Source organism: Lygodium microphyllum, chromosome 26 (assembly GCF_053477565.2).
Source record: "Lygodium microphyllum isolate KBCC chromosome 26, Lygodium_microphyllum_v1.1.10, whole genome shotgun sequence".
In the NCBI taxonomy this organism is placed as follows: Eukaryota; Viridiplantae; Streptophyta; class Polypodiopsida; order Schizaeales; family Lygodiaceae; genus Lygodium; species Lygodium microphyllum.
In genome coordinates, this window is record NC_141160.1 from 102147206 (window position 1) to 102173638 (window position 26433).

Here is a 26433-nt window from a genome sequence, read left to right on the forward strand (position 1 = left end):
ATCAATGTCGTGAATCAAATGATTAGGAAAAGCATTTAACTACAGACTTGTATGAACCAGTTGCAGTCATATGAACTGCAGCCAGTCTTCAGATGATGACTTGGTAGTGGACAGCCAGCCACACCGAACAGCAGTAAAGCAAGCATAAGGCGGCAATAATCAGTAAATTTATGAATCAATATGTCAGATTAGCATCACAGCAATATGAAGTAATGATCTAGCTAAAGCAATCCTGGCACAAAAGCCTGTACACACATTGTCCGAGCAAAAATAGCAAACTAAATACTGTATAACAAGCAGTGAAGGCAACACAAGTGTAAGCCAGAGCTTGCTTAGTCGCCATAGTACAAGTAGAATGTAGTGAAAGCCCCAAGGTGAAGTAGAAAGAAGGGAAACAGAAGAGAGGAATCCCATAACTCCATGTGGTCCAGTCTCATTCTTCAACACCAAATGTATGGTGAAAGAGAGGGAAGTACTCTTCATCACATCATAGAGATGCTCAGCAAAGAAGGGCCGTTAACCCTCCAAAATAATATAAAGGCCCTCCTTTTTATAATGTAAAAAGACTAAACCCTAAGGCCTATGGTTTGAAAAGACACATAAAGGTGTGACACTCAAATAAGGGCAAGTGTGACTTCTTGTAAACACACTACACAATGCTCATAGCAGTGAGTATAAAGTGCCAAGCATTAATCCATGCTTCAAGCTGCGGAAAAAACCACCCACAAGTTTAATGATGCAAGACCCCTGAGTATCATGTCTAGGGCCAAACATGCATGCGTGTGTGTGTGTGTGTGTGTGTGTGTGTGTGAGAGAGAGACTTAAGAGAAGGAGAGTGAGAGGGAGAGGCTTGGGGGAGAGTGGGGCTTGAAAGTTGAGAGAGAGAGAGAGAGAGAGTGGGAAGTTGATGCTTGAACAGGGAAGTGGAGGGGAGGATGTGAGAGCTTGCTTGCTCAGAAGAGGGAGAGTGAGAGGCTAGAGCTTGCAAGTTGCTGTTTGGTGAGTGAGAATGGAGGGTGGTGGGAGCTGTTTTTATAGTGTGGAGAAGGCTGAAATGGGCTGATGGAGGTGGAGGCTGAAAAGGAATAGAAGGGCCTAGAAGCAGGCTGGAAAAGATTGATGGAAACAGGCTGGAAGGCAGGCTGAAACGGGCATAAAATGGTTCCTCGAACGTTCAAATAACGGCTCCTAAAATGGATCAAACTGCGGCAACAGGGTGGGATTAGTCTCAATTAGGCATTTCAGACTTTACCATTGAGTGTTCTTGCTCGAAAAGAGTCTACTTATGTGGCCTTGACTGTTGAGAGTTCATTGTTACATTTTAACAAGAGTTTGTTTTAGCCTGTATGATTGGAGTTGGGTACAAATTATTTGTTTTGAGTACACTTTCGTTAATTATTTAAATAGAAATTAGGGCCACACATGTTTCGGTCCCAAGGTCAGAATCATATTTCTGTACATACTTCCATACTCATCCATATTTCCCCTATGGAAACATATGGAATGACTATCCTGGATGTTGAAATTTGTTGAGGAATCAAAAATAACAAACAAAAACAATGGGATGCAAGTGCACTCATCAATGATGTAGAAGATGTGACTAAAACAAGAAAACTTAACATATTTAGGTTACAAACCTTTAGCGAGAGACGCCTGCCAATAACTCTATGCAGTGCAGCAAGTATTCCAGCAGAAAATGAGAAGGACATAGAGGAAAACCCTATAGATCCCTCATCATGTGAAACAGATTCTGCAAAAGTGTTCTTATTGAAGGGTGATTCGAGTCAAGGCCAATGCCATTTTTCAAACATGTTACTCATATCCAAATGAATGCCATCATGTCAACTCAAGAAAACTGCAAAGGATTCAAAACAGTGGCCTTATGTTGCTGAAAACATAGGCAAAAGTGAAGGATATACAGTGGTGAATATGTTGACATAGCCCATCCTTGAGAGAATAGAAAGTATGATGAAACCATGGCCAACAAACCTATTACCTGAAAGCCACTGACAAACAGATTAAAGAGGATACTTTTGCATGCAGTTCACTGAATCAAGATTATCATGTTTTGCAACCACCTTTTTCCACTTCCTTCCAGCCCTGCCAAAAGCAAGGGTTGACAGTGCACCTAACACGGCTCCTACATACTCTGCCATCACTGTTCTGTGTGAAAAATAAAAAACCACATAGACATACATAAAAGTATTATGTATGGCAGTATCAGATTGTAATTCGTAACTGTGAAAGCTTTTTCCCTACAATATGATTTTTTCTGGTTCTTTACTTACATGTCATGCTATAAGCATCTCTAACCTTTCCACAAAGGTTTCTAATAAGAACCAAAATAAAACAATAGAAACAGTTGTAAAAAAGGACTTTATAAGCTGAAATTGAACAGTTTACATAGCAAATGGACTACTCATATCTTAAGCATTCTACTTTCTTAAACATGTCAAAATAAGCCATTATAAGTAGAAATGACTCCTGACACTGAGGCACGATACTTACAGATCTGGATGTATAGAGATAGGATCAGAGAATTCTACATAGCAATCTGCTATTTTTTGCCAGCTGGTTCTGAGTATGCACCCTCAGGAAATGCAGTAAAGGAATCCCCTTACACACCTTTGTATGAGGATATTTTGTAGTTTGCTAATACAAGTGACATATTCTTCACAGGGGACTTTAATGCACGCACCATACCACCCAAACAATGTTGTAAGACACACATGATGCCATGTATCAAGAGGTTGCCTAGAGGATGAGGATATGCAGAGATCACCATGTCACATTGGGAGAAGACAAAGTATGGCAGGCATTTCATCGCACTGGTGAATACACACGGTATCATCATTTTCAATGGCATGTCATGATAGCCATGTTCAAGAGGGCTTACATGCTGGAAAACTAAGGGAGGATCCAATAAAGTGGACTATCTGATGGGATCATCCTCTTTTCTGCCTAAAATCAACAACGCTCTCAGGTACACCTATTGGTTTAGCAACATATCCTGCATATTTGAGTTTCAGAATGATAGGTGACTGCCCTAAAGACTCACCTCCTACTACTTGAGTGCCTAGACACCCTACATACCACTTTCTACAAGAGGCGGCTCATGTGTATAGATGTGCAATATGATGGATTGTCCATGCCTTACAGAGTCACCTCTTGGTACTTGAGAGTTTCTACACACCCTGGAAACCATTTTCTACAGGAGGCAAATCATGTGTATAATGTGTAATATGATGGATTGTTCACTATGGACCCATCCTACCCTTCTGGATGGGATCATCTGTCATTAGGACATGTATTTTTGAAACTTCACTTAGCATGTGGATTAATTTTTAACCACATGGTTAGGTAAATGTTGCACATGTGAGGTGTAACTGGGTTAATAGCAAATTTAGGAGCCCCAAACCGGAGCAAATCATGGGATGTCAAAGACAAAAGTTGCTATAAATTATGCCGCACACATACCTAGTGGTATCAGCTGCCAATTGTTAGCCGAGGTCATTCATTTGGCCATAAGTGTCAATTGGTGACACTAGAGAAGTGACATTTAATGGTATCTAACACCGATCTGATAGTCAAAGATGACATAGAGACACTGGGGAAAGGAAGTTGCCTAGCCAATTATTCGCCAATATGATTATTTTTCAAGGCACTGAAATAATTATTAGATTAATTCTCAGTATTTGAAGACCGAAAATAAATATTTAATAATGGACAATGCTGGAAAAACCATTTGGGAAGGCTGCCACTTCTTAAAAATGCACATGTAAGAATGAAAAATGTCTTTAGAGGCTACAAAGAGGCATTTAAGAGTATTCAGTCTACAAGAGAAAGGGATGAGATGTACTAGTTTAATTTGCACCCATTGGAAGATCTTTTTGGGACAGCCAAGGGCAGGAGAAGACCAATCAACAAGTGACAGCATCTACAAGCTGTTGAGACAATGCAGTAGCAATAAATGACACATTTTCTTCAGTTCTTCGCAAAGAAAGTCTAAATTTTCTCTCTCCTCAACATTCTCTCTCATCTCCCAGCCTTGCTCCAAAGATTACAGCATTGAGATCACCAAAGATATAGAATTTTCAAATTTCTCTATTATAAACCCTAATCTGTAGCAAAAATTAGGGTTTAGCAGCAACCTCGAGAAATTTGCCAAAAATTGGAAGCTCCAAGACCTACATTCAATAAGGCTAAAGCTGATTTTAGTCAAATTCAAGTGGAGGGACCAACAAATCAATAAATTCAGAGCATTTTCCATCTCCATGAAAGTGGGTGAAGGACAATTGATTGCCCGAATCAAGAAGCAAATTAGATTCATTTTGGACAGCAAGGAAAGTTGGAATACCGAAAGGGATTGGGAAAATCACCACTCTATCCAAGGAGGAAGGCTGGTTTTATGGTTCCATGGCCAGGATTACCACTCAATCCCTTGATTTGGTGAGCCCGAGGTACTTGATTGCAAGCCAAAGCTTTGTGCTAGTGCTGATTTTACCCTCACGTGAGAAATTACAACAATATGTCTTCGTACAGTGAGATGGACTCAAGTAGTGATGATGCTACTCAATATGAACATTAACATGGAAATGAAGGAAATGCAATGTAGCACCTTGGACAAGGCTCAAACCATGGACAACAAGCTGAAAATGTTGTTGGGCAAGATGCACGACCTTCAAGGCATAAGGAGGCTAATGACCAGCAAAGTGAAGAGGAATTTTATGAACAGTTCAAAAATCGGATGAGGACAGCAGCAAATCTCTTTGCTTAATTGGCAAAGGATCCTCAATTTACCCGATTTTTGAATGCTCCAAAGAAGGACAGCAAAGGCAAGAAGAAGAAGATGTTATTTACACCTTTGAGACAACAAGATGCACCGAAGATAATGCCAAACCCTTCATTTGAAGCTCCTAAAGATGCTAATAAAACAAAATTGTTGGTACCTACAAGGCAAGGAATGCCAATGCAAGGCCATCATGAAAGTGCCAATCCAATGAATTTTGGACAGTGGGGCATGCATGCTATGAAGGGGCAGCTAGGATATTTTGGTGGAAGCACGATATTTCATACTATGGTTGGACAAGAACCACACACACGAATGTATGGCACAAAACCCTACGGTATACAACAATCATTCCATGGGGTGCAAGGCCCAACGTATTCGGGTATGGCTTAAAATATACAAACCCCTATATATGGCAGCATTGGCTTGACACATATGTTTGGTATGGCATCAACACCCTCAAATGCTTATGGGGCTCAAGGAAAGAATGTTGGTCATCCAAATGCTCCGTTTAGCATTGATTTTGATGTAAATTCAACAAATGCACCCTTTTTGCAGCAGCCAGTATATGACAACTTGAGACCCAAAGGGACATCAAAAGACTGATGAGGGTGGACAAGCGGTGAAGTTTGAGTCCTTCAGTGGTATACAAGATAGATTGAAATCTTTGACTTTCATTCAGCAATTTAATGCACCCTATTCAAAGGGGAACTTTATGGAGTCCTTGAAGATTGGAAAGGCAGCCACTTTCTTGAAAGGGAATGCATTACAATGGTGGTTCACTCCTTTGATGCAAGGTAGAGCACCATCAACGTGTGTACGATTCAAGCAAATGTTTGCATCGAATTGGTTGACAAGTACCTTTAAGATGGACATCATGACAACTTGAAATAAAGTGGATGCTAAGGAACGTAAGAATTTGAAGCAATATAATAAAAAGTTTTGGGATGCATTGCTGCCTATGACTTTTTATTGCCCCATACCCCTTCATGAGCAAGTGGAAAAATATGTTTGTGGACTGCCCAAAGAAATCAAGGATTTTTGCATTAAATCCACCATGTCTAGTATGCCTCAGCTCATAGAGATTGCTGCTACAGCTGATGCTTTGCTACGTGGAAAGGATTCGGGCTTTTTACAGAGTGGGGAGAAGCCAAATAAAAAGTTGTTTAAGGCTGAGACAAGGGGTAGATCTTCAAAACAAGCTGAAAAGTGACCAAAACAGCAAAGAAAGAGCTCGAAAACATTTGCCCAACGTAGGGAATTGATGGCTGCAAATAAATGTTTTATTTGTGAATAGGAAGGTCACATTACAAGGGATTGTCCCAATAGGCAGCAAGCTGGAAAATCAAAAAATCAAGGAGATTCTAAAGGAAAGAAGCCCAAAACATCAATTGGATTGGTGTCTGATGTTGTTAGTGATTAGTTCAATAATGATGCTACTGAGTTATGAAGAGCATGGTACAAATTTAGGGATCAACATGCATTGATTTTCTTTGATAATGGTGCACGAGCCAACTTCATCTCTGTTGACATGGCCACCCATCTAGACATCGGAGAGAATGAGATGGGGCCCATGGGAGATATTGGAATGGCATGTAAAGGCCATGTAGAGCCCGTTAGGACTTATATCGTCATTTTTTTCAAACTCTAGCTCCACCTCTGTAGGGGCTCTGTAGTAGTAGGGAGACAAATAGACTCTCTATTGTATCTTTTGTTTCCGCTTCCGCTTCAGTGCACTATAGAAACAGAGAGTTGTTTAGCCTTTAGAGAGAGCAGTAGCTAGTAAAAATTGAGGCTCTCAACCTGTTTCGAGAGAGGGGGAGAGAGAGAGCTGTAATTAGTTCAAAGGTTGAGAGTTGTTTTAGAGAGGTGAACTGCTAACAATGTGAGTGTCTAGAGAGAAAGACTGATAAATAGTAAGAACAGTAAATAATAAAAAAACAGCAGCCCACTGCGTGAGAGTCAAGAGAGAGAGAACTGTAAACAGTAAAAAACAGCAGCCTGCAATCCTTTGAAAGGGCACAAAAAGAGAGTGAGGCTCTCAACCTGTTTCGAGAGAGGGGGAGAGAGAGAGCTGTAATTAGTTCAAAGGTTGAGAGTTGTTTTAGAGAGGTGGACTTCTAACAATGCGAGTGTCTAGAGAGAGAGAGACTGATAAATAGTAAGAACAGTAAATAATAAAAAACAGCAGCCCACTGCGTGAGAGTCAAGAGAGACAGAACTGTAAACAGTAAAAAACAGCAGCCTGCAATCCTTTGAAAGGGCACAAGAGAGAGAGAGAGAGAGAGAGAGAGAGTGATTTACGGAAAAAAAAAAAAAAGAGAGAGAGTGTGTGAGTGAGTGATTGAACTGCAGCCTGCTGGTCCTAGGAACTGATTACTGGAGAAATTGCGCCTAGACAAAATCAATGGTGTTGAGTGGACACATCTAACATTAACCATGCTAACCTAAATGTTAAAGAGGTCAATGATCAATCACTATCGTGAGAAATTATGTGCATGGCGCCTACAACCTACTCCCGATAGTCCTGACTCTACATGCAACTTTGGACAGTGTGGACACAACTCTCAAAACACTCCCTATTGCAAGGCACCACTTTCCCCATGTTCCCCAAAGGGGAACGGCAGTAGATCATGTTCCCCCCACGTTCCCCCCACCGTTCTCCCCTAATGGGCGTTCCCCCGAAACATTCCCCTGTTCCATTCGAATTTTTTAAGTGTGGAACGCATTCCCACGTTCTCAATGGGGTGGAGCGACATTCCCCTACTACTATGGTCATAAGAACATGTATTTCTAAAACATCACTTAACATGTGGATTTATTTGTAATCACATGGTTAAGTAAATGTTGCACATTTGAGGAATAATTGGGGTTAGAGTAAAAGAACGAGCTAAATCATAGGATGTCAAAGGCAAAAGTTGCTATAAGTTATATTGCACATGTACTTGGTAATGGCCTAGGTCATTCATTTGGCCATAAGTGTCAATTGGTGACACTAGAGAAATGGCATTTATTGGTACCTAATGTCACAGGGACAACAAATTTTGAGATGCTTTAAGCTTGCTAATAACATTTGATTAAGTTATTAATCAATATACAAGGTTATTTAGCACATGTGATGCACATGGTAGTTGTTTCATGGTAACAGGCCAAGGATCTCCAAGGTGCAATGGGTGTCAAAGACGAGAGTTGTGATCAGTTATGCCACTTGTGCGCTTCTAGGGTCACTTGGTGTCAATTTTGACCCTAGGATAGTTATTTGGCCTATAAGTGTTGGTAGTGACACTAAGAACTAGCATAAATCAATTAATTAATGCGCATCTAAGGGTCAACAAAGATTGGGAACCACTCCAAATTGCAAATGGCCTAGAAAATTTAATTATGGATAGGCACACTTATTTGGGGAAGGATCAAAAGGGCTTAAATTAATTTTTAACATTATTTAATTTTGAAATTTGATTAAATGGCTAGATAATGCTTAAAAATGGGTTTTGAATATTACTACTTGGCAAAAATGCCCATGCAGACTGAGAAAACGTTTTTGGGAGCTAATTCTCAACCATTCAATTAGTTTACAACTTGGGGGAGAGAGAGAGAGAGCTCCTCCATTTTCTAATGAGAAAATAGTAATTTGCTACAAAAGACAACGATCTTGGGGCCTTACCAAGCAAGAGACAGCAAGGAGTCATCTGTTAGCAGAGTATTTGTCAGCTCATGTGTGAGTCTGAGCTTAATCTGGGCTGGGCATTTTTATTAGGTATTTTAGGTTTTTTTCTGGTGTGGCATTTTATGCCAGTGGAGCATTTTATGCACCAGTCGGCCAGCTTTAATGCTGTCCGACCAGCATTATTGCTCCCCACTTTTTCAGCCTATTTATACTCAGTGGCTCCTCCGCAGTTAGTCACTTCATTTCACCATCTGCAGACTCTGTGGAGAGAGGAGCCAGTGCCAGTGCCCACGCAGCCAGTGACTCACTGTTGTATGCGACTGTCTCGTGTTCAGATATATGGATTCCATTTCCCGTGCATACATCTGAGTCCTCATCTGTATCGTTTTCTTTTCTTTTCTCTTTTTGTCTTGTGTTTCAGCAGTTTATTTCAGCACATGTTTATGCTTCCACCGCTGCTCCACTTCTGACATGGTATCAGTTTTCAGGATTTGTGTTTCTGCTGTGTTTTCTTGCTGATTTCAGGACTGTTCTGTACCCCTGCTGATCAGACGATTGCTGTCACAGCCAGACGACCTGTTTTGGGGCTGTTTTCAGCCTGCGTTTTTTGCAGTTTTGCCATCGCCTGCTGCCTCCGCACCCTCTGCTGCCTGCGTTTTTCATCTGCAGCGGCTAGCGACAGTTTACTACCTGTTTTCTCCAGTTTACAGCCTGTGTTTTGCTGATTCAGCATCTCTCGTGGCTCGGTGGCTGTTCCTTCAGGCCGTTTTCTCTGTTTTTGGCAGTTTTTGACTGATTTTTTGACTTTTTGCAGCAGATTTTGTCTTCTATTGATCAGATTTTGGGTTATATTGCATGTGAACTCTCTTTTCCTGTAGTCTGTGCTTGTGTTTTGGCTGTGTTTCCTCTCTAAATTCCATCTCTTCTCTACTTCTCTTCTTATCCTCTCCATATGGCTCCTCCGTGCACTTCCCCTGATGCTAAGTTGCATGAGACATCCTTGAGATTACAGGGGCGGCTTCCAGCACATTATGGAGGTGAGGCTTATGTAGCTTCAAAGAGGGGTGATAGGAAGAAGAAGTCGAAGGCCCAGTGTTACCACTGTGGCAAGAAGGGACATTTGCGGAAGGACTGCAAGAAGTTAGTGGCTTCCAGGAAGAAGGAGCAGAAGACGAAGCAGGATGCTGGCTCTACCGATGAGTCCTCTCCTTCATCAGATTCCGACTCTGATCCTCCGGCCAAGGTGAAGTCCAAGGCGTGGAAGGGATCCTCTTCTTTGGATCGCGGGAAGGGCTTGGTGGCCCCTTCCTCGGCTGCTTTCTAGTGGTGGTGGTGAGGTCATCCCTCACGACTCTCTTGTGCCAAAGAGGGAGTGTGAGCGGGTGTTCAGATGGGGCAGCCGCGCCTCATCTATACTTTTATACAGGTGCACAGGTTCCAGAGAGGGACGTCCCTGACGCATCGATTTCGGTCTAGCGGAATCAAATCCTGGAGCTGGGATTGACATCCAGGTTCATGTTGAGCTGGTTATCTGACAGAGAGCGGGAGGCTTTCGTCTGGAGCTCACATGAGGGGACACTTTGGCGGTCTGGCCAAAGGCAGGAACTCCATGGTCACCTATGTTCAGAGGCATTTTTGACAGGCTGGTCTTGTATGCTACTGCGAGACATTGGTGATGGACACAGAGACATGCTATGCTCTTCTCTATTTTCAGGTGTTTGGTACGATCGACATCGACATCAGGTTCTCTCCGAGGCACCTTGGTGGTGGCTTGATCACCCACTGCTTGGGTATCCATGGTTCTACTTGGTGGTTCTATGTTGTATAGTTTCTAATCCCTTTTCATTGTACTATTGTATTGTATCAGATCACTCATGATCTGAGAGAGGGTGTTAGCAGAGTATTTGTCAGCTCATGTGCGAGTCTGAGCTTGATCTGGGCTGGGCATTTTTATTAGGTATTTTAGGTTTTTTTCTGGTGTGGCATTTTATGCCAGTGGAGCATTTTATGCACCAGTCGGCCAGCTTTAATGCTGTCCGACCAGCATTATTGCTCCCCACTTTTTCAGCCTATTTATACTCAGTGGCTCCTCCGCAGTTAGTCACTTCATTTCACCATCTGCAGACTCTGTGGAGAGAGGAGCCAGTGCCAGTGCCCACGCAGCCAGTGACTCACTGTTGTATGCGACTGTCTCGTGTTCAGATATATGGATTCCATTTCCCGTGCATACATCTGAGTTCTCATCTGTATCGTTTTCTTTTCTTTTCTCTTTTTGTCTTGTGTTTCAGCAGTTTATTTCAGCACATGTTTATGCTTCCACCGCTGCTCCACTTCTGACATCATCTTCTAGGGGTTAACAACAGCATTGATGATCAAGTGACAACATTTTGGAGGTGTCTGCCAGTAGGTGACTGCATTAAATGCAAATTGGAGCAAGCAATAAGTAGAGTTTAGGGTTTTCTCACAAAGAAATTCAAATCTCCCTCTCATCTTGACCTTCTTCCACCTTCTCCAACCTATTCTCAAGTAATCTCAACATTTCTCAGCCATTTTGAGCAAATCTCAACCAAATTTTATATACATCAAAGAGATCTTTGCTGCAAACCCTAAATTTATGCAAAAATTAGGACTTGACAACCACCTTGAGAGCCGTGCCAATTGGTAAAACCATTGTATATACTGAATTCAGCATCTGAAATTTATGTAATTGTCAAGAAACTCATATTCCAGCCTTTTCATTGTAATTTGGGGCAGCATTTGGCCAATTTGAGGTTCCATCTGTGCAAACCCTTGGTGAAAAATCAAGGGGCAATTGGCCCAAACTGATTGCTGATTGTTCCTACAGCAAAGAGGCTTTTGGAACAACAAATGAGAGTCGAAATGTCAGCTTGTACTCGTTCCATTAGCAATCAAGTTAAAGAAACACCAAAAGGGGCTCTAGTTTTGGGGCCAACAAGATGCCTAGTGTCCAAGATTATTAAGGTAATTTGTGCATTTCAAGTTATATTCATTTGCTAATTACTGTAGTTGAGTGCTTAATTACGGAGTTACCGCCCTTTCCAAGAGGGAAGCATGGTTTCATGGTTCCATTTTTAGAATACCACTCAATTCCTAAGTGTAGTGGGTCCGAGGCACTTGATTGCAAGCCAAAGCTTTGTACTAGTGCTGATTTTTGCTCTGAGCTAAGAAATTACAGCAATATGTCTTTATACAGTGAGAAGCAATCAAGGAGTGATGATGCCTCTTAGTATGAACATTCACATGGGGATGAAGGAAATACAATGATTGACCTTGGACAAGCCTCAAACCATGGACAGCAAGCTGAAAATGTTGCTGTCGGTCAAGATCTAGGATCTTCAAGGCATAATGAGCCTGATGATCAATAAAGTGAAGAGGAATCTAATGACCAGTTCAAGAATCGAATGAGGAGAGCAGCAAATCTCTTTGTTGAATTGGCAAAGGATCCTTAGTTTACCCCATTTTTAAATGCTTCGAAGAAGGATAACAAAGGCAAGAAGAAGAATTTATCTTCTACACCTTCCAAACAGCAAGGTGCACCAAAGGTAATGCCAAAACCTTCATTTAAAGCTCTCAAAGATGCTAATGAAACTAAACAATTGGAACCTACGGAGGGAAATGCAAATGCAAGCCCATCATGGAAGTGTCAATCCAATGGAGTTCGGACAACCACGCTTACATGCTATGATAGGACACCTAGGATAATTTGGTGGAAGCACGATTTCTTGTACTATGGTTGAACACAGACCGCATATGGAAATGTATGGCACAAATCCCTATGATATACAGCAACCAATGTATTCGAGTATAGTTGGAAGTGTGCAAAACCCTATGTGTGGCAGCATTGGTTTGATGCGAGGCATAAAGTAGCATGTTTGGTATTGCATCTACACACCCAAATGTTTAATGGGCCTAAAGCAATGAATGCTTGGTCATGCAAATCCTCCGTTTGATATTGGTTTTGATGTAAATTCAGCGAGTACACCCTTTATGCAGCAACTAGTATATGACAACTTGCCACCCAAAGGGGCAACAAAAGACTATGATGAGGGTAGAAAAGCAATGAAGTTTGAGTCCTTTAGTGGTGCACAAGATAGGCTGACAAGTTTGACTTTCATTGAACTGTTTAATGCAGCCTATTCAAGAAGAAACTTCACCGAGCCCTCGAAGATTCAAAAGGCAACCACTTTCTTAAAAGGAAATGCATTGCAGTGTTGATCCACTCTTTTGATGCAAGGTAGAGCACCGTCAACGTGGGTACAATTCAAGAAAATGTTTCCATCGAATTAGTTGACAAGGACCTTTCAAGTGGACATCATGACAACTTGGAATAAGCTAGATGCTAAGAAATCTAAGAATTTGGAATAATATACTAAGAAGTTTTGGCATGCATTGATGCCTATTACTTCTTATCACCCCATACTCCATCATGAGCAAGTAAAAAAATATACTTATGGGCTGCCCCAAGGAATCAGGGATTTTTGCATTAAATCCACCGTGTCTACCATGTCTCAGTTCGTAGAGACTATTGCTACAGTTGATGCTTTGCTACGTGAGAAAAACTCCAACTTCCTAGAGAGTGGGGAGAAGCTGAATAAAAAGTTGTTTAAGGCTCAAAGAAGGGGCAGATCTATAAAATCGGGCTGAAAAGAGGCCAAAGCAGCAAGGAAAGGGCTTGAAAATATTGGCAATAAATGTTCTATTTTTGAAGAGGAGGGTCACATTGCAAGGGATTGTCCCAATAGGCAACAAGCTGAAAAATCAGAAAATCGGGAAGATTCTAAAGGAAAGAAGTCCCAAAACATCGGTGGGATTGGTGCCCAATGCTATTAGTAATCAACCCAATGATGATGCTATTGAGTTGTGCAGAGCATGGGACAAATTTAGGAATCAACATGCACTGATTTTCTCTGATAATGGTGCACGAGCCAACTTCATCTCTATAGACATGGTAGCTGGTCTAGGCATTAAAGAGAATGAGATGGGACCCATGGGGGATATTGGAACGGCATGTAAAGGCCATGTAGAGCCCATCACACTGCTCATTGAAAAGATTCGATTAGACATACAAGGATATGTGGACAGCGAAGAGTTCTTCATTTCTCCACTTGAGGGTTATGATGTATTTCTTGGTATGCCATGGTGTCACTATATGCATGTAGTGATTGATTCTCGTGCAAAAAATATCACTATTCATCATAAGGGAAAGACACTCACACTTGATGTAAAGTTGAAAGATGAATCTGTCCTTGTTGTATCTACAGCTGCCATTTCTAAAGTAATGAAAATCATCTTTCAATCTACTTGGGTTTTACTAAGGATAAAGATAATAGTGAGAATGTGGGAAACATGTCTAAGTTAGAGAATGATCGGATATCATTTCTAAAAATGTATGCTGATTGTTTCTCTCAATCACTTCCAGGGCAGCTACCACCTGAAAGGCCAAAGATCATGGCATAGATCTTATCCTTGGAAGTAGCCCACCTAATAAGCCACACTATAGAGTCAGTGCAACCCAAGAGGAGCAGATTATTAATTAGACGAATGAGCTATTAGAAAAAGGATTGATTCAGCCTAGCTCATCTCCTTTTTATTCTCAACTACTCTTGGTGCAAAAAAAGGATGGTTCGTGGCATATGTGCATTGATTATCGTGCTCTGAACAAGATCACGATAAAGAATCACTTTTTGATTCCTCGGATCGATGATGTTATGGATAGATTGCACGGATAGCCATATTCAGTCATGTAGATTTGAAAAGTGGATATCATCAATGCACATTAGATTAGAAGATGTGTCTAAGACAACTATTAGGATATCTTTTGGATTGCATGAGTTTCTTGTATGCCTTTTGGACTTACAAATGCTCCTACCACTTTTAATCGGATAATGAATTGCATCCTCAAGCCACATAGAGAATTTGTGAACACTTTATTTAATGACATGATTGTCCTAAAAGAATGAGACAAAGCATAGAAGACACTTGGACATTGTGTTCAATGAATTGCATAAGCATAGGCTGGTTATCAATGACAAGAAAAGTGAATTCCTTTTACATGAAATCCACTTTTTGGAATATATTGTATCTGCTAATGGTATTCACATGGAGCCAACAAAGATTGAGGCAATACGATCATAGCCACCTTTGAGAAATGTGCATGAGATCCGCAACTTCTTGGGTTTATGTTCTTACTATAGAAAGTATATACGCAGGTTTGCGAAATTGCATCTCCATTGCATGCTTTGCAAAAGAAGGATGTGCCATTTAGATGGATAACGATGGAAATTTCAGCATTTGAAAAGTTGAACTTAAAGCTGACTTCAGATGTTGTACTTGTATTACCCGATCTAAGGAAGTCATTCCCAATTTAGTGCGATGGATGTGGTAACAGCATTGGGGCTGTTCTTATGAACAATGGCCGAGTTATAGCTTATAAGAGCCGAATTCTCCACAGTGCAAAAAAGAATTTGCAAGTCTATGAGAAAGAGCTCTTGGTGGTAATTCATGCACTGTCTACAAGGAAACACTATTTGTTGGGGGACAATGCAAACAAACTATCAAACTTTTAGGTACTTTCTGAAGCAGACAAAGTTGTCAAAGAAGAATATGAAATGGGTAAATTTTTCTCTCTATGTTTCATTTTCAAATTGTATATATTGATGGTAAAAAGAATGTTGTGGTGGATGCAATCACATAAGCAACAAATTTCAGCCCTCAGCATGGTTCAACACATTGAGTTGGATGCCATGAAAGAGCAACCTGTTGCTGATTCAGACTCTAATCAGCTTTGCAATGGCCCAAGGCATGAGCACTTTGTACTAAGAGATGGATTTCCGATGATGCATGGACAATTGTGTCACAAAGCAATTAAGATCCAAAGTTATCATTGAAAGTCACGCTTCTCCATATGCACTGTCAAGGCAATGGAGCATTTCTTTTATTGGCGAGCTTTGTGGCATGATGTAGAATAGTTTGTTAAGACATGCATTGTATGTTAGAAGATAAAGCATGATAAAGAAAATAAAGGTTGATCATATGGCACAATTGTTTTTGCAACACATCTTTAAGTATTATGGTATGCCACAGTCGATCATTAGTGATCGAGCGGGCTAAGGATCTCAAGGATGTAGTGGCTACCAAAGGCAAAAGTTATGATTAGTTATGCCAACTAGGCTTTGGGGATTGGTTGGTTTCAATTTTGACCCTAGAACAATTATTTGGCCAATAAGTGTTGGTAGTGACACTAGGAACTAGCATAAATTAATCAATTAATACTAGTCTAAGGGTCAACAGAGATTGGGGACCACTCCAAGTTGTAAACGGCCTAGCCAATTTAACTAGGGATGGGCACATTTAATTTAGAAAAGGGTCAAAAGGGCTGAAATTAATTTTCAAGATTATTTAATTCTGAAAATTAATTAAATGGCTAGATGATGCTGAAAAATGGGTTTAGAAGACTGCCACTTAGCAAAATGCCCATGCAAACTAAGAAAACGTTTTTGGGAGCTGATTCTCAACCATTCAATTAGTTTACTTCTTGGGTGGAAGAGAGAGAGAGAGAGAGAGAGAGAGAGAGAGAGAGAGAGCTGCTTTTCCCTTTTCCAATCAAAGAACAGCAATTTGTTGTAGAAGACAGGCATTTGGGGCCTTAGCAGGCAAGGGACAGCAAGGAGTAACCTTCCAAGGGCTGGCAACAACATTGTTGATCACGTGACAACATTTTAAAGGTATCTGGCAATAGGTGACTACATTAAATGTAGGCTGGAGCAGGCAACATGCAAAATTTCGGATTTTCTCGCAAAGAAATTCAGATCTCTCTCCTCTTGGCCTTCTCTCACCTTCTCCAACCCATTCTCAAGAGATCTCAACATTTCTCAACCATTTTGAGCAGATCTCAGCTAAATTTGGTGAATCTTCAAAAGGCACAAACCCACATGAAGATCTATGCTTATGAGAAAATAAGACATTTGGAATTCCAAGAGGGAGAGTTGGTCATCTCTTGAAAGTGCTTGAGTCTCATTACTCCACTCTCAAAGAAGATAGTAGTAACAAGCTGGTCTACAATTTCTATGGCCCCTACCAGATCCTCAAAAGAGTTGGTGACTTGGCTTATCAATTAAAGTTTCCCCCTACCACCAAGATTCATAGTGTTTTCTATTAGCCAGCTAAACCCCTATACTGGCACCTTAGTGGACTATGTGAAAGACCTCGATCCATCAAGGAATACCTCATCAAATGGTAAGGCCTGCCCCTAGAGGAAGCCTCTTGGAGCCCAACCACTATTGTCAATGAATTTCCTCACCTCCAAGATGCCCAACGGGCTAAAGACTAGCAAGTTATGTTCCCCTTTTGACCACACCCTACTTGTAAACTACACACTGTTTTAGAATAGTTTTATACATCCCCAAATTACAGCCATGTGCTTCCTCCATACCTTGCCATTGTAAGAACTACAAATCCAATTTAGCACAGCTAAAGAGAGAGAATTTGGCAACACTAATAGAAGGCCAAAAGCTTGACCGAAAAGATTCCAAATGTCCAATGCATTATAGAGGTTGTCTTGTTCCACTTTGAGAGTCATAAAAGTGTCATGAACTAATGATTGGCCTATGAAGATAGGCTAGGATTAGCATTGAGGGAACACACAATATACGACTACGACTGAAGCACAAAGACTCTAATAATGATGTGCAAAATCCAAACCCTAAATGCAAGACACAAAACTCAAAATGCAAAAAATATACACATAGATAGAGAGAGAAGAGAACACTAGAGTGAATGAATAGATGCACTAAATGAATGTAAGAGTGTACAAAATGCTCAAGGGCAAAGCAATAAGTGCCGAAGTGTGTCATCCACCAAAGACAGATCAAGAGTGCAATAACCACTAGTCGGAGATGTCTGAGTGTGGAGGAGATGAAAACGCTGAATACTAGAGCTTGTGGAGCACAAAGCCATAGCAAAGATGATGTGAAATGATACATGTAGCAACCCACACTGAAAAACACAGCTATGGAGGGAGTCGCAAGAGTAAGAAACCTAATGCCAGGTGTTGGAGGCAGCAAACGCAAGCAAGAACACATTGTTGAGGGAGTGGCAATAGCAAGAGGACACCAACGTAACAAAGAAAGTTGACAAGCAACAGGGCACCAGCTGGAGGACAATTGCCAAGTGCTAGGAGGGCTGATGGAGAGATGGCAACTGTCGCGAAGGCTAGACAGCCACAAAGTGGAAAGTTGATGGCTGAAAACTACAAGTGAGCGCAAGAAACCCACAAAAGGATGGAGCTAAATGTTGGAAAGCCTATCTATTTATAGACACCGAAAGATCCTCCCAATTTATGATTTTGCATGTGGGACACAAAAACTCTCTAGAACACTCCCCATCTAATGAAACTTTTGGTAACTATTTTCTGGGGCTGTTTAAAAGCTAATCAAGATGTATCAAATTTTTAGCTCAAAGGCCAACAAAATGTTGGCCAAAAGAAAGAGGAAAACCAACCAGCTGTCCTTTACCAAATGAGATAAAGATAACATGGAGAGGACCAAATGGGTTGCTAAGACAAAGAACTACCCACTTTTCCTTTTACATCCGTAGATTTAGCGGCACGAAATCTCTCCATTTCACTAAGAATCACATCCACAAGATCTGCCCTTTGCAATCCAACAATCGAAGCATGGAGAGGGAACTGATGTTGTTAAGCACAGAATGCATTTCAAGAGGGCAACATCTTGCCACAAGCACTAAACCTCAAAGTAGAATCCGAGGCACCTTTACCAATCACTACAATTGCAGACATACGATATGATTGAGGTTGAGGTTTAGAGTAGAATCCTTTACCCTTGCGTTGAAAGATCTATGTGACATTATCAAAGGCCGAAAGTGTAAAAATCAAACAAGCTTCCTAGCGAGCATGGTGTTCAACCACATAACCTTGAGGAGCATCATTAGACACCTAAACCTAGCCAACAGGACACAACTCACCAAGAAGGCCCACCTAAAGGGAATCTATATTAGCAAATCCGTGCAAACCAAGAGGTGCGACTCGTGAGGGGAGGAACAAATTGTTGCGGCACAGTTTGGGGTTCACACTCCTGCATATCCACCTCAAGATCCAAACCACCTTACAAGACATCTAGAGCATGATCACATTCAGAGAAAAAATGACCCAACTCGCCACATTTGAGAAAATGTCCTTTAAAAGTTCACCATTTTAGCTCGAAAATGAACATATGCAACAATGGTGCCTCAAAGTGAATTTTATTAGGCCGAGGTTCTCCGGTATCCCATAGCATGCAAGCTCTATTCCTGTTTTGAAAGGCCAAGCAAGGCTCCAACAAGATTTACCAAGAGATCTCAATACAAGCGGAACAGAGACTACCAAAGGTGAGAAGAGAAATTAACCACTTCTAGCCAACTTGGGCATGCTTGTCTAAGAATATCTTGAAATTCCTTGGTGGGTATCCATGGCCAGCATGAACCAATTGACCATCCAGAAACAGAGGGATATATTGAATTATCCATGCATATACATGTTGAGCTAAAATATGCATTACTTGCTGATTAGCCTCTTAAACAGCCCCAAAACACACTAAAAATGCTCTTTTAGAGTAAAACCCTAAAACGGGGAGCGGTTCGAGAGAGTTCAGTTGAAACCCTAAAACGGGGAGCGGTTCGAGAAAGTTTAGTGGAAACCCTAATTTTTGGGGCGCCCTTCCACATCTATAAATAGACAGGCTGCCCCCATTCAGCAATCATCCTTGTTTGCAGGTTACACCAGCCCACACACCCTCTGCTACTGTTGGCACCCAGTTTCCAGCCTATAGCCCGCCTCCATCTGCTGTCCAGCCATCATTGACTGCAACCACATCATCTTCAGCCTGTCCATTGCTGTAGGCAACAGCTCTCAGCTGCTGGCAACTGCTCCAAACTGTCCCAGGCTGCTATTCAGCCTACTGTCCATCATCTCTAGGGTCAGCCAGCCTATGTTTTCAGCATTGCAGACCCCGACACTCTCAGACACTGTTTCAGCCTGCTGTTTACAGCAGACTGTGTGCAGTTTCCAGCCCCTAATCGGTGGTATACTGCTGCGTTTACCAGTTTCCAGCCTCCAAACTGCTGTGTTTTGGTGACCAGCCTGCTGCCATTCACTATTCAGCACTCCTACACTCCGATTGGTGATCATAGACTTGGGATCCATCTTCGGAGGACGTCACACTCCGACATTGCTCTGCCCTTGAGCACACTATACACTCTTACATTCATTTAAAGCATTCATTCACTTCAGAGTTGTGTTCTCTCTCTCCCTTCTTCTGTTTGTGTTTGAGTTTTTGAGTTTTAAGTTTTGCGTTTAGGGTTTGAGTTTTGAGTTTTGCGTTTAGGGTTTGAGTTTTGCCCTTTGTGTCTGTGTCTTTGTGTTTCTGTCGTGGTCATACACTCTGTGTGTCCTCAGTGCAAACCCTAGCAGTCTTCTTAACATGGTCTCAAAGCCAGTGCTCTTGTAAAGAGTATCCTGCGGATATTGTTGAGAGCTAGTCTTTGTGCGAAGCACACAATACGACTCGTAACCAAATCACAATGTCCCAGACACCTTCTTCTCCAGTTTCTATGATGTCTTATCAAGCTTCTCCATCATTGGAGGCCCTGAGACGGCATTATGGACTCAGTGAGGAGGACGACACTCCACCTTCACCAAATTTCACTAACATGACAGAGGAGGACTTTGAGGAGTACTATCACAACAAGTACGGTAATGTTTACACCTCTCCTACCAATTTTGCTACCACATCCGGACCGATTGGTGAGGTTGGCCACCTCTCCGATCATGGAGGACATATAGCATTCAGAACATCTGGCAATCCATCTTCATCATCTCAACTAGATCCAATGCCAAGTTTGTATAATTCTTTTGTGTTGCATGAATCAAAACCCTCGCCTGTTTCTTCTTTTGAGGTACAGGATCCGAATGGCTTTGCGTGTGTGAACTTCAATAGAGAGGGCTCACAAGCAGACGGAATTCAGGTACGTCTACAACCTCTATTTCATTTGAGCATATCATACACACTTCTCACTTCCTCCTCGTCCCACCCTCTTCTATATCACACCTTGATCATCTCTCATTATCTTTCCAGAATCTTGGATTACACTCCACATCTACTTCACGCATCCTAGGGGTTGAATCTTCCATCTCCGCTTCTAGCACATTTTCCTTCTCCACCCTATTCTCTATCTCTTTGCACCATGGTACTTCGTTAGGGGGAATGCCACCCTTTAACACAATGCCTCTCACCTTTCAACAAATAAGCACACCCATAACTCCTGGGTCGACTGTGATGGACTTCCCCCTCACTATCCCCAACTTCACATCTCCCATGACCACTCATACGTAGGGGTTTCCATCCTCAGCTTATGGTGCGTCTTCACACTCTCCTTGGGTTACACCTACGCAAGAATTCCCATCTTCTGCTCCTAGTGTTTCCATCCCACCTCCTTGGGTTTCTCATGTGGCTATCATACCCATGCCTAGTCAGCCCATCCCTACCTATGGATCCACCTTGCACACTACCCGCATGCTTGGTGGGCACTCTAGGGCCCATTCCCAAGTGTACTCCACTCCCTCATCCTATCCCCACTACACTTTCACACTATCCATCTCCGAGCACTACCACTCCTCTTGCAACGGCCAAGAATGCCTTCACGGATAAGACACGTTTTAACGGGTCAAATTTCACTACTTGGTCAAATTTCATGCAACAAGTGCTTGAGTCTCACGATCTTTGGGACCTCGTCATTGGTCTAGAGCCTATGCCGCTCGAACCCTCAACTAGCTCACCCTGACTACATCCGTCAATGGAGAGTCCGCAATGCTACAGCCAATGTTGAGCTGATGCAGGGATTGCTTCCTGAGTTTCACTCTTGGTTGCAGCACTTTCCGCTCACGTCAGAGCGTTGGAGTCACCTTCTCGACCGCTATGCGGCTCATGATCATACTCGGCGCATCAATCTCGACTTTGAGCTTCAAGAGTTCTCTCTTAAGAAAGGGGATGATCTGAAAGTCAAGCTGACTAACTATAGGCGGTTACTTGCCGAGTTCGCCACTACTGGCTCTCCAAAGTCAAATGATGATCAAGTTACATTCTTCTTGAATAAGTTGCCCACAAAATACTTTGATTTCATTCAACACATCATCTCCCAACCTCAATTGCCAACCTTCTAAAAGTTTGAGTACCAGTTCTTGCGTTACGTAAGGCTGCATGATCAAGTCCACAAGAAATCCTCATCACAACCTTATTCAGAGCAGAGAGGGTTGGTTGCTTCTTCTTCAAGAGGGAAAACCACCAATGGCAAGAACTCGCTAGATGCGAAGGCAAGCCAATCAAAGAGTGACTCCTCTTCCTCAAATGGAACCAAAGAATCAAGACCTCTCTGGCAGTAACTCCCTAAGAAAAACCGGTTTTGCACACACTGCCAAAGAGCAGGCCATGTGGACGAGGAGTGTTGCTCCAAGGCCGAAGGTCTTCCACCTAAAAAGCCTCAACAGACCGCTGCGACTCCACAGTTCAGTGGAGCTGTGCCTTCCGCTCCTGCTTCATCTGCTCCTTCAGCACCCATTGTTGCTGCTGGACATGTGGCTCGAGTACAGCCTCAGCAGCCCATCTCTTTCACTACCCCTGAGGGACTGATTGATTGGTCTGCAGATTCCGATCCCATTGCACTTCATGCATCTATCTCACCTTCCTCCCCACCTCGTCAAGCGTTCCCTTGGTAGAGCCCTGCTACTGGACGTATGCGATGGTGGCCACGTTCTTAGACTAGCATGTCTCTAGGTTCTTTCGAATACCCTAGGTTAGTCTAGCTTTCATTTTTCGCACTCTTAGAGTAGAACCCATAGGATTTTTGTCTCTACATTTTAAGTCTTCCGTTGTATTTACTCACACACACATACACATTTGCATCTTTGCACTTGTCGCTTTAGTTAGCTTTTCATTTTTGTTTTGTTTTGTTTTTGGAGCATCTCACTCCTGACCTTTGTGATTGCAGACTTTGATCTCCTTTGCAAATTTTGTTTTCAGTGTAGGGCTAACATGCAGGTTTGCCCAATCCTACCTGGGCTGGAGACTTGGGATACGTGCCATTCCTTCATGGTTTCATCATCCTTGGGGTTTTGCTCTTCTACCAGCATGGAGGCTTCCCCTCCCGAGGCGAATCGTGCAGCATCTCTCTTGATGCTATCATGGCAGTGACTTCTACTTAGCTCTTCCAGTTGGCATGCTTCCTTCTCCTCTTCATTCCTTATGGTTCTCAGCACCACACGAAGACCGACATCCAACTCCTCTTCCTTCTTCAGCATCTACATCCAAGTTGAGAGGGGGTTCCTACCCTTCTGGTATTCTACAGGCTTCAGCACTTTGTCTTCGACATCGGCTTCTCCCCCCTGTTGTACCTTACCCTTTGCATTGCATGATTTCATCATCTTTGTACTAGGGTGCTTGGGCAAGTGAACAATTTCCCCATGAGGGACATTCTCTAAGTGGCACCTACTGCATGAGCATTCTTCAGCATGTAGCATACTTTGCATCTCATTGTGCAGAGCACCACTTGAGTGGATCCTAAGTTGTTTCCACCGACGGCTGTTGTTACCACACCACCATCCTTCATCATTACATCGATACCTCATCACCTACTTTTCCTCGTCATCGACACCCTGTCTGGATGGGTTAACTTGTACTGTTTTGTGATGTGTTGGGTGTACCCTCCCTACTCCCGTCTTCTGGGTCACTATTCCTCAATCGACCACATCCCATAAAATTTACCACACTTATTCAAAAAAAAAAAAAAAAAAAAACACACACAAAGTTCAATGTGGTTCCATCCGCCTTTGTAGGACTTGGTAGGCCACTGGGCAGCCAACGTGCACCCTTTGTCCGATGCCCTGTCCTCTCTAGGTGACTACTTGGATTCCCTTGGTAAGATAACCATCATCTCTATAGTCTTGGTAGGCCAATGCGCAGCCGACGTGCACCCTTTGTCCGATGCCTTGGCTGCTTTGGGGTGGCACACCTTTGGGTACATCAACATCACAATAGTTGGCCTAACCTTTCGGCTCAGTTTTGGGCCTGAGAGGAGGTGTTGAGCTAAAATATGCATTACTTGCTAATTAGCCTCTTAAACAGCCCCAAAACACACAAAAAATGCTCTTTTAGAGTAAAACCCTAAAACAGGGAGCGGTTCAAGAGAGTTCAGTGAAAACCCTAAAACGGGAAGTAGTTCGAGACAGCTTAGTGGAAACCCTAATTTTTGGGGCGCCTTTCCACATCTATAAATAGACAGGCTGCCCCCATTCAGCAATCATCCTTGTTTGCAGGTTACACCAGCCCACACACCCTCTACTGCTGTTGGCGCCCAGTTTCCAGCCTACAGCCCCCCTCCATCTGCTGTCCAGCCATCATCGACTACAGCCACATCATCTTCAGCCTGTCCAGCTCTCAGCTGCTGCCGACTACTCCAAACTGTCCCAAACTGCTGTTCAGCCTGCTATCCATCATCTCCACCGTCAACCAGCCTGTGTTTTCAGCATTGCAGGCCCTGACTCTCTCAGACACTGTTTCAGCCTGCTGTTTACAGCAAACTGTGCACAATTTCCAGCCCCTGATCGGTGGTACAATGTTGCGTTTACCAGTTTCCAGCCTCCAGACTGCTGCGTTTTGGTGACCAGCCTGCTGCCATTCACTATTCAGCACTCCTACACTCCGACTAGTGGTCACAGACTTGGGATCCGTCTTTGGTGGACATCACACTCCGACATTGCCCTGCCCTTGAGCACACTGTACACTGTGACATTCGTTTACAGCATTCATTCACTTCAAAGTTGTGTTCTCTCTCTCCCTTCTTCTGTTTGTGTTTGAGATTTTGAGTTTTGAGTTATGCGTTTAGGGTTTGAGTTTTGCCCTCTGTGTCTGTGTCTGTGTTTGTGTGTTTCTGTCGTGGTCGTACACTGCGTGTCCTCAGTGCAAACCCTAGTAGTCTTCTTAACAGTACATCCAAAGAACGAAAGAGAATCTCAGAAAACCCTTAAGGGCCACTATAAATCTCCTTTACAAGAGAGGCCTGCACTTCCCCTAAAGTATCCATCCAACATGCCTCATCATTTAATAGCATTGATTGCAGCCATGCTCTAATATAGAATCAAAGGAGTCCTTCCCGTAAAATAAAAGACAGTTGCCCTCTCATGGAAGATAACAATCTGTTGTGATACTATTTCTATCCTTGTGACAGCCACCACGGGATCACCATTAGATAAACGACTTGCTTTTCCTTCATTCATCATTATTCGCACTAGCAAGCATATACTGGGAAGACTCATTCGTCTACGAGAAGGCACACACGCCTCTTCTTGAGACATCTCACATTGGTACATGTTCCATTGCCCTTGCAGAAGGGGAGAACCACCCTGCTGTGAGGGTTCCAAAACAATCGTATCTTCAGGATCCAACAGTATCTTGCAATGCTTGCACACTTCATCGCCTTCAGCATCCTCCAGAATGTCCTTAGCTGCTTGAGGGGCAAGTAGCATTGATAGTCTCATCCACAAGTTGCTACTCGAAGGGCTTCTACACCGCTTAAGTTGGTTCACACCAACCTTTGTGGACCTATGGGGACAGCAACCTTTGGGAATGCCAAGTACCTTATGCCAAGTGTTGATGACTTTAGTCGTTATGTGTGACCCTATTTCTTGGAGTACAAGAGTGAGGCATACTGCCGTTTCTACAAGTGGAAGGTGTTTGTGCAAAAGCAAACTTCCTTTAAAGTTTGCAATGTTCGAGCTGATCATAGCCACGAGTTTTGTTCTAATCTATTTTTTGAGTTTTACAAGGATCAAGATATTTGAGTGGAATACTCTCATCGGAATACACCATCTGAAAATGGTGTGGTGAAGCATGCCAATCAAATCATACTTGAGATGGCATGATCGATGTTGGAACATAGGGGTCTTCCCCATTCCTTATAGGATGAGGCTATGGCTATTGCAGTTCATATCGACAATAGGTCACCTACTTCAGCATTGCAAGATACAACTCTCTACTAGGCTTTCTTTGGGAAGAAGCCTTCTATTTTCCATTTTCACATCTTTGGATGCGAGACATATGTCCATGTGGACAAGAAGAAAAGGCGGAGCAAACTTGATTCCAGTCGAAGAAGCCTATCTTCATTGGTTATAGTACAACCACAAAGGGTTATCAACTCTATGACTTGACGACTTTGAAAGATCTAGGTGAGTAGGGATATGATCTTCGATGAGGCTATGACCTCGAAGGATCCTATTGATGATTTTTATGTTACAAGTGGTTCTTCCTCTTCAATTGTGCCCCCACCATCAACCCTCCTCTTCCTTCCAAATTACCCCTTGGAACCCCTTCTTTGTCTTCAACTCCTCCCCCTCCTCCTCCCACACCTTCAACCCCTCCCTTTCCACCCTTAATGGCTTCTTCATCGAGTACTTCATCATTGAGTATTTCTTTCCCTTCTCCGTCTCCTCAAGTCTCCTTTGGGGGGATTGAACCGTCAGAGGGGAGCTCTCTTCATTGGGTGAGCAAAATCCACCTTCCCTTAGTGAGGGGGGAGTCCCTTCCACGAACATGTGTTGTATAGGTACCGGCAGCTTCTCAACCTCCTTCACAACGAGATGAGCCTATCACCATTCCTCGTTGGTATCAACGGCTCACACAAGACTCACGAATTACTTAGTTCCCCGATACACCTCTTGGCCCACGCAGGTCAACCAGGGTACAAGCCCGACAAGATAGTTCACTCTATGTGAACTATGCTCTTATGTCTCACATTCTTCAAGACCATGAGCCTACTACAATTGATGAGGCTCTTGCACAAGATATTTGGCACACTGCTATGCATGCACAGCTTGATTCTATTGAGCAAAACCAGACTTGGGAGTCAGTTCCTT

The 26433-nt window shown here is 42.7% G+C and overlaps 1 protein-coding gene across 4 annotated transcripts in view; it reads right to left on the reverse strand.

Annotated features, from left to right (window-relative positions):
* The window catches only part of LOC148013610 (zinc transporter), a 178896-nt gene that overhangs the window by 83385 nt on the left and 69078 nt on the right, over positions 1-26433 (reverse strand). For 3 of the 4 annotated variants that reach the window (XM_087668389.1, XM_087668388.1, XM_087668392.1), the window contains exons 4-6: positions 2079-2163; positions 1918-1996; positions 1638-1774 (exon numbers count right to left, since the gene is read on the reverse strand). In XM_087668389.1, the coding sequence (XP_087524515.1) occupies positions 1638-1774; positions 1918-1996; positions 2079-2163 (301 nt within the window). The remainder of the gene's footprint in view (positions 1-1637; positions 1775-1917; positions 1997-2078; positions 2164-26433) is intronic. The other variant, XM_087668390.1, reaches the window with a different exon arrangement.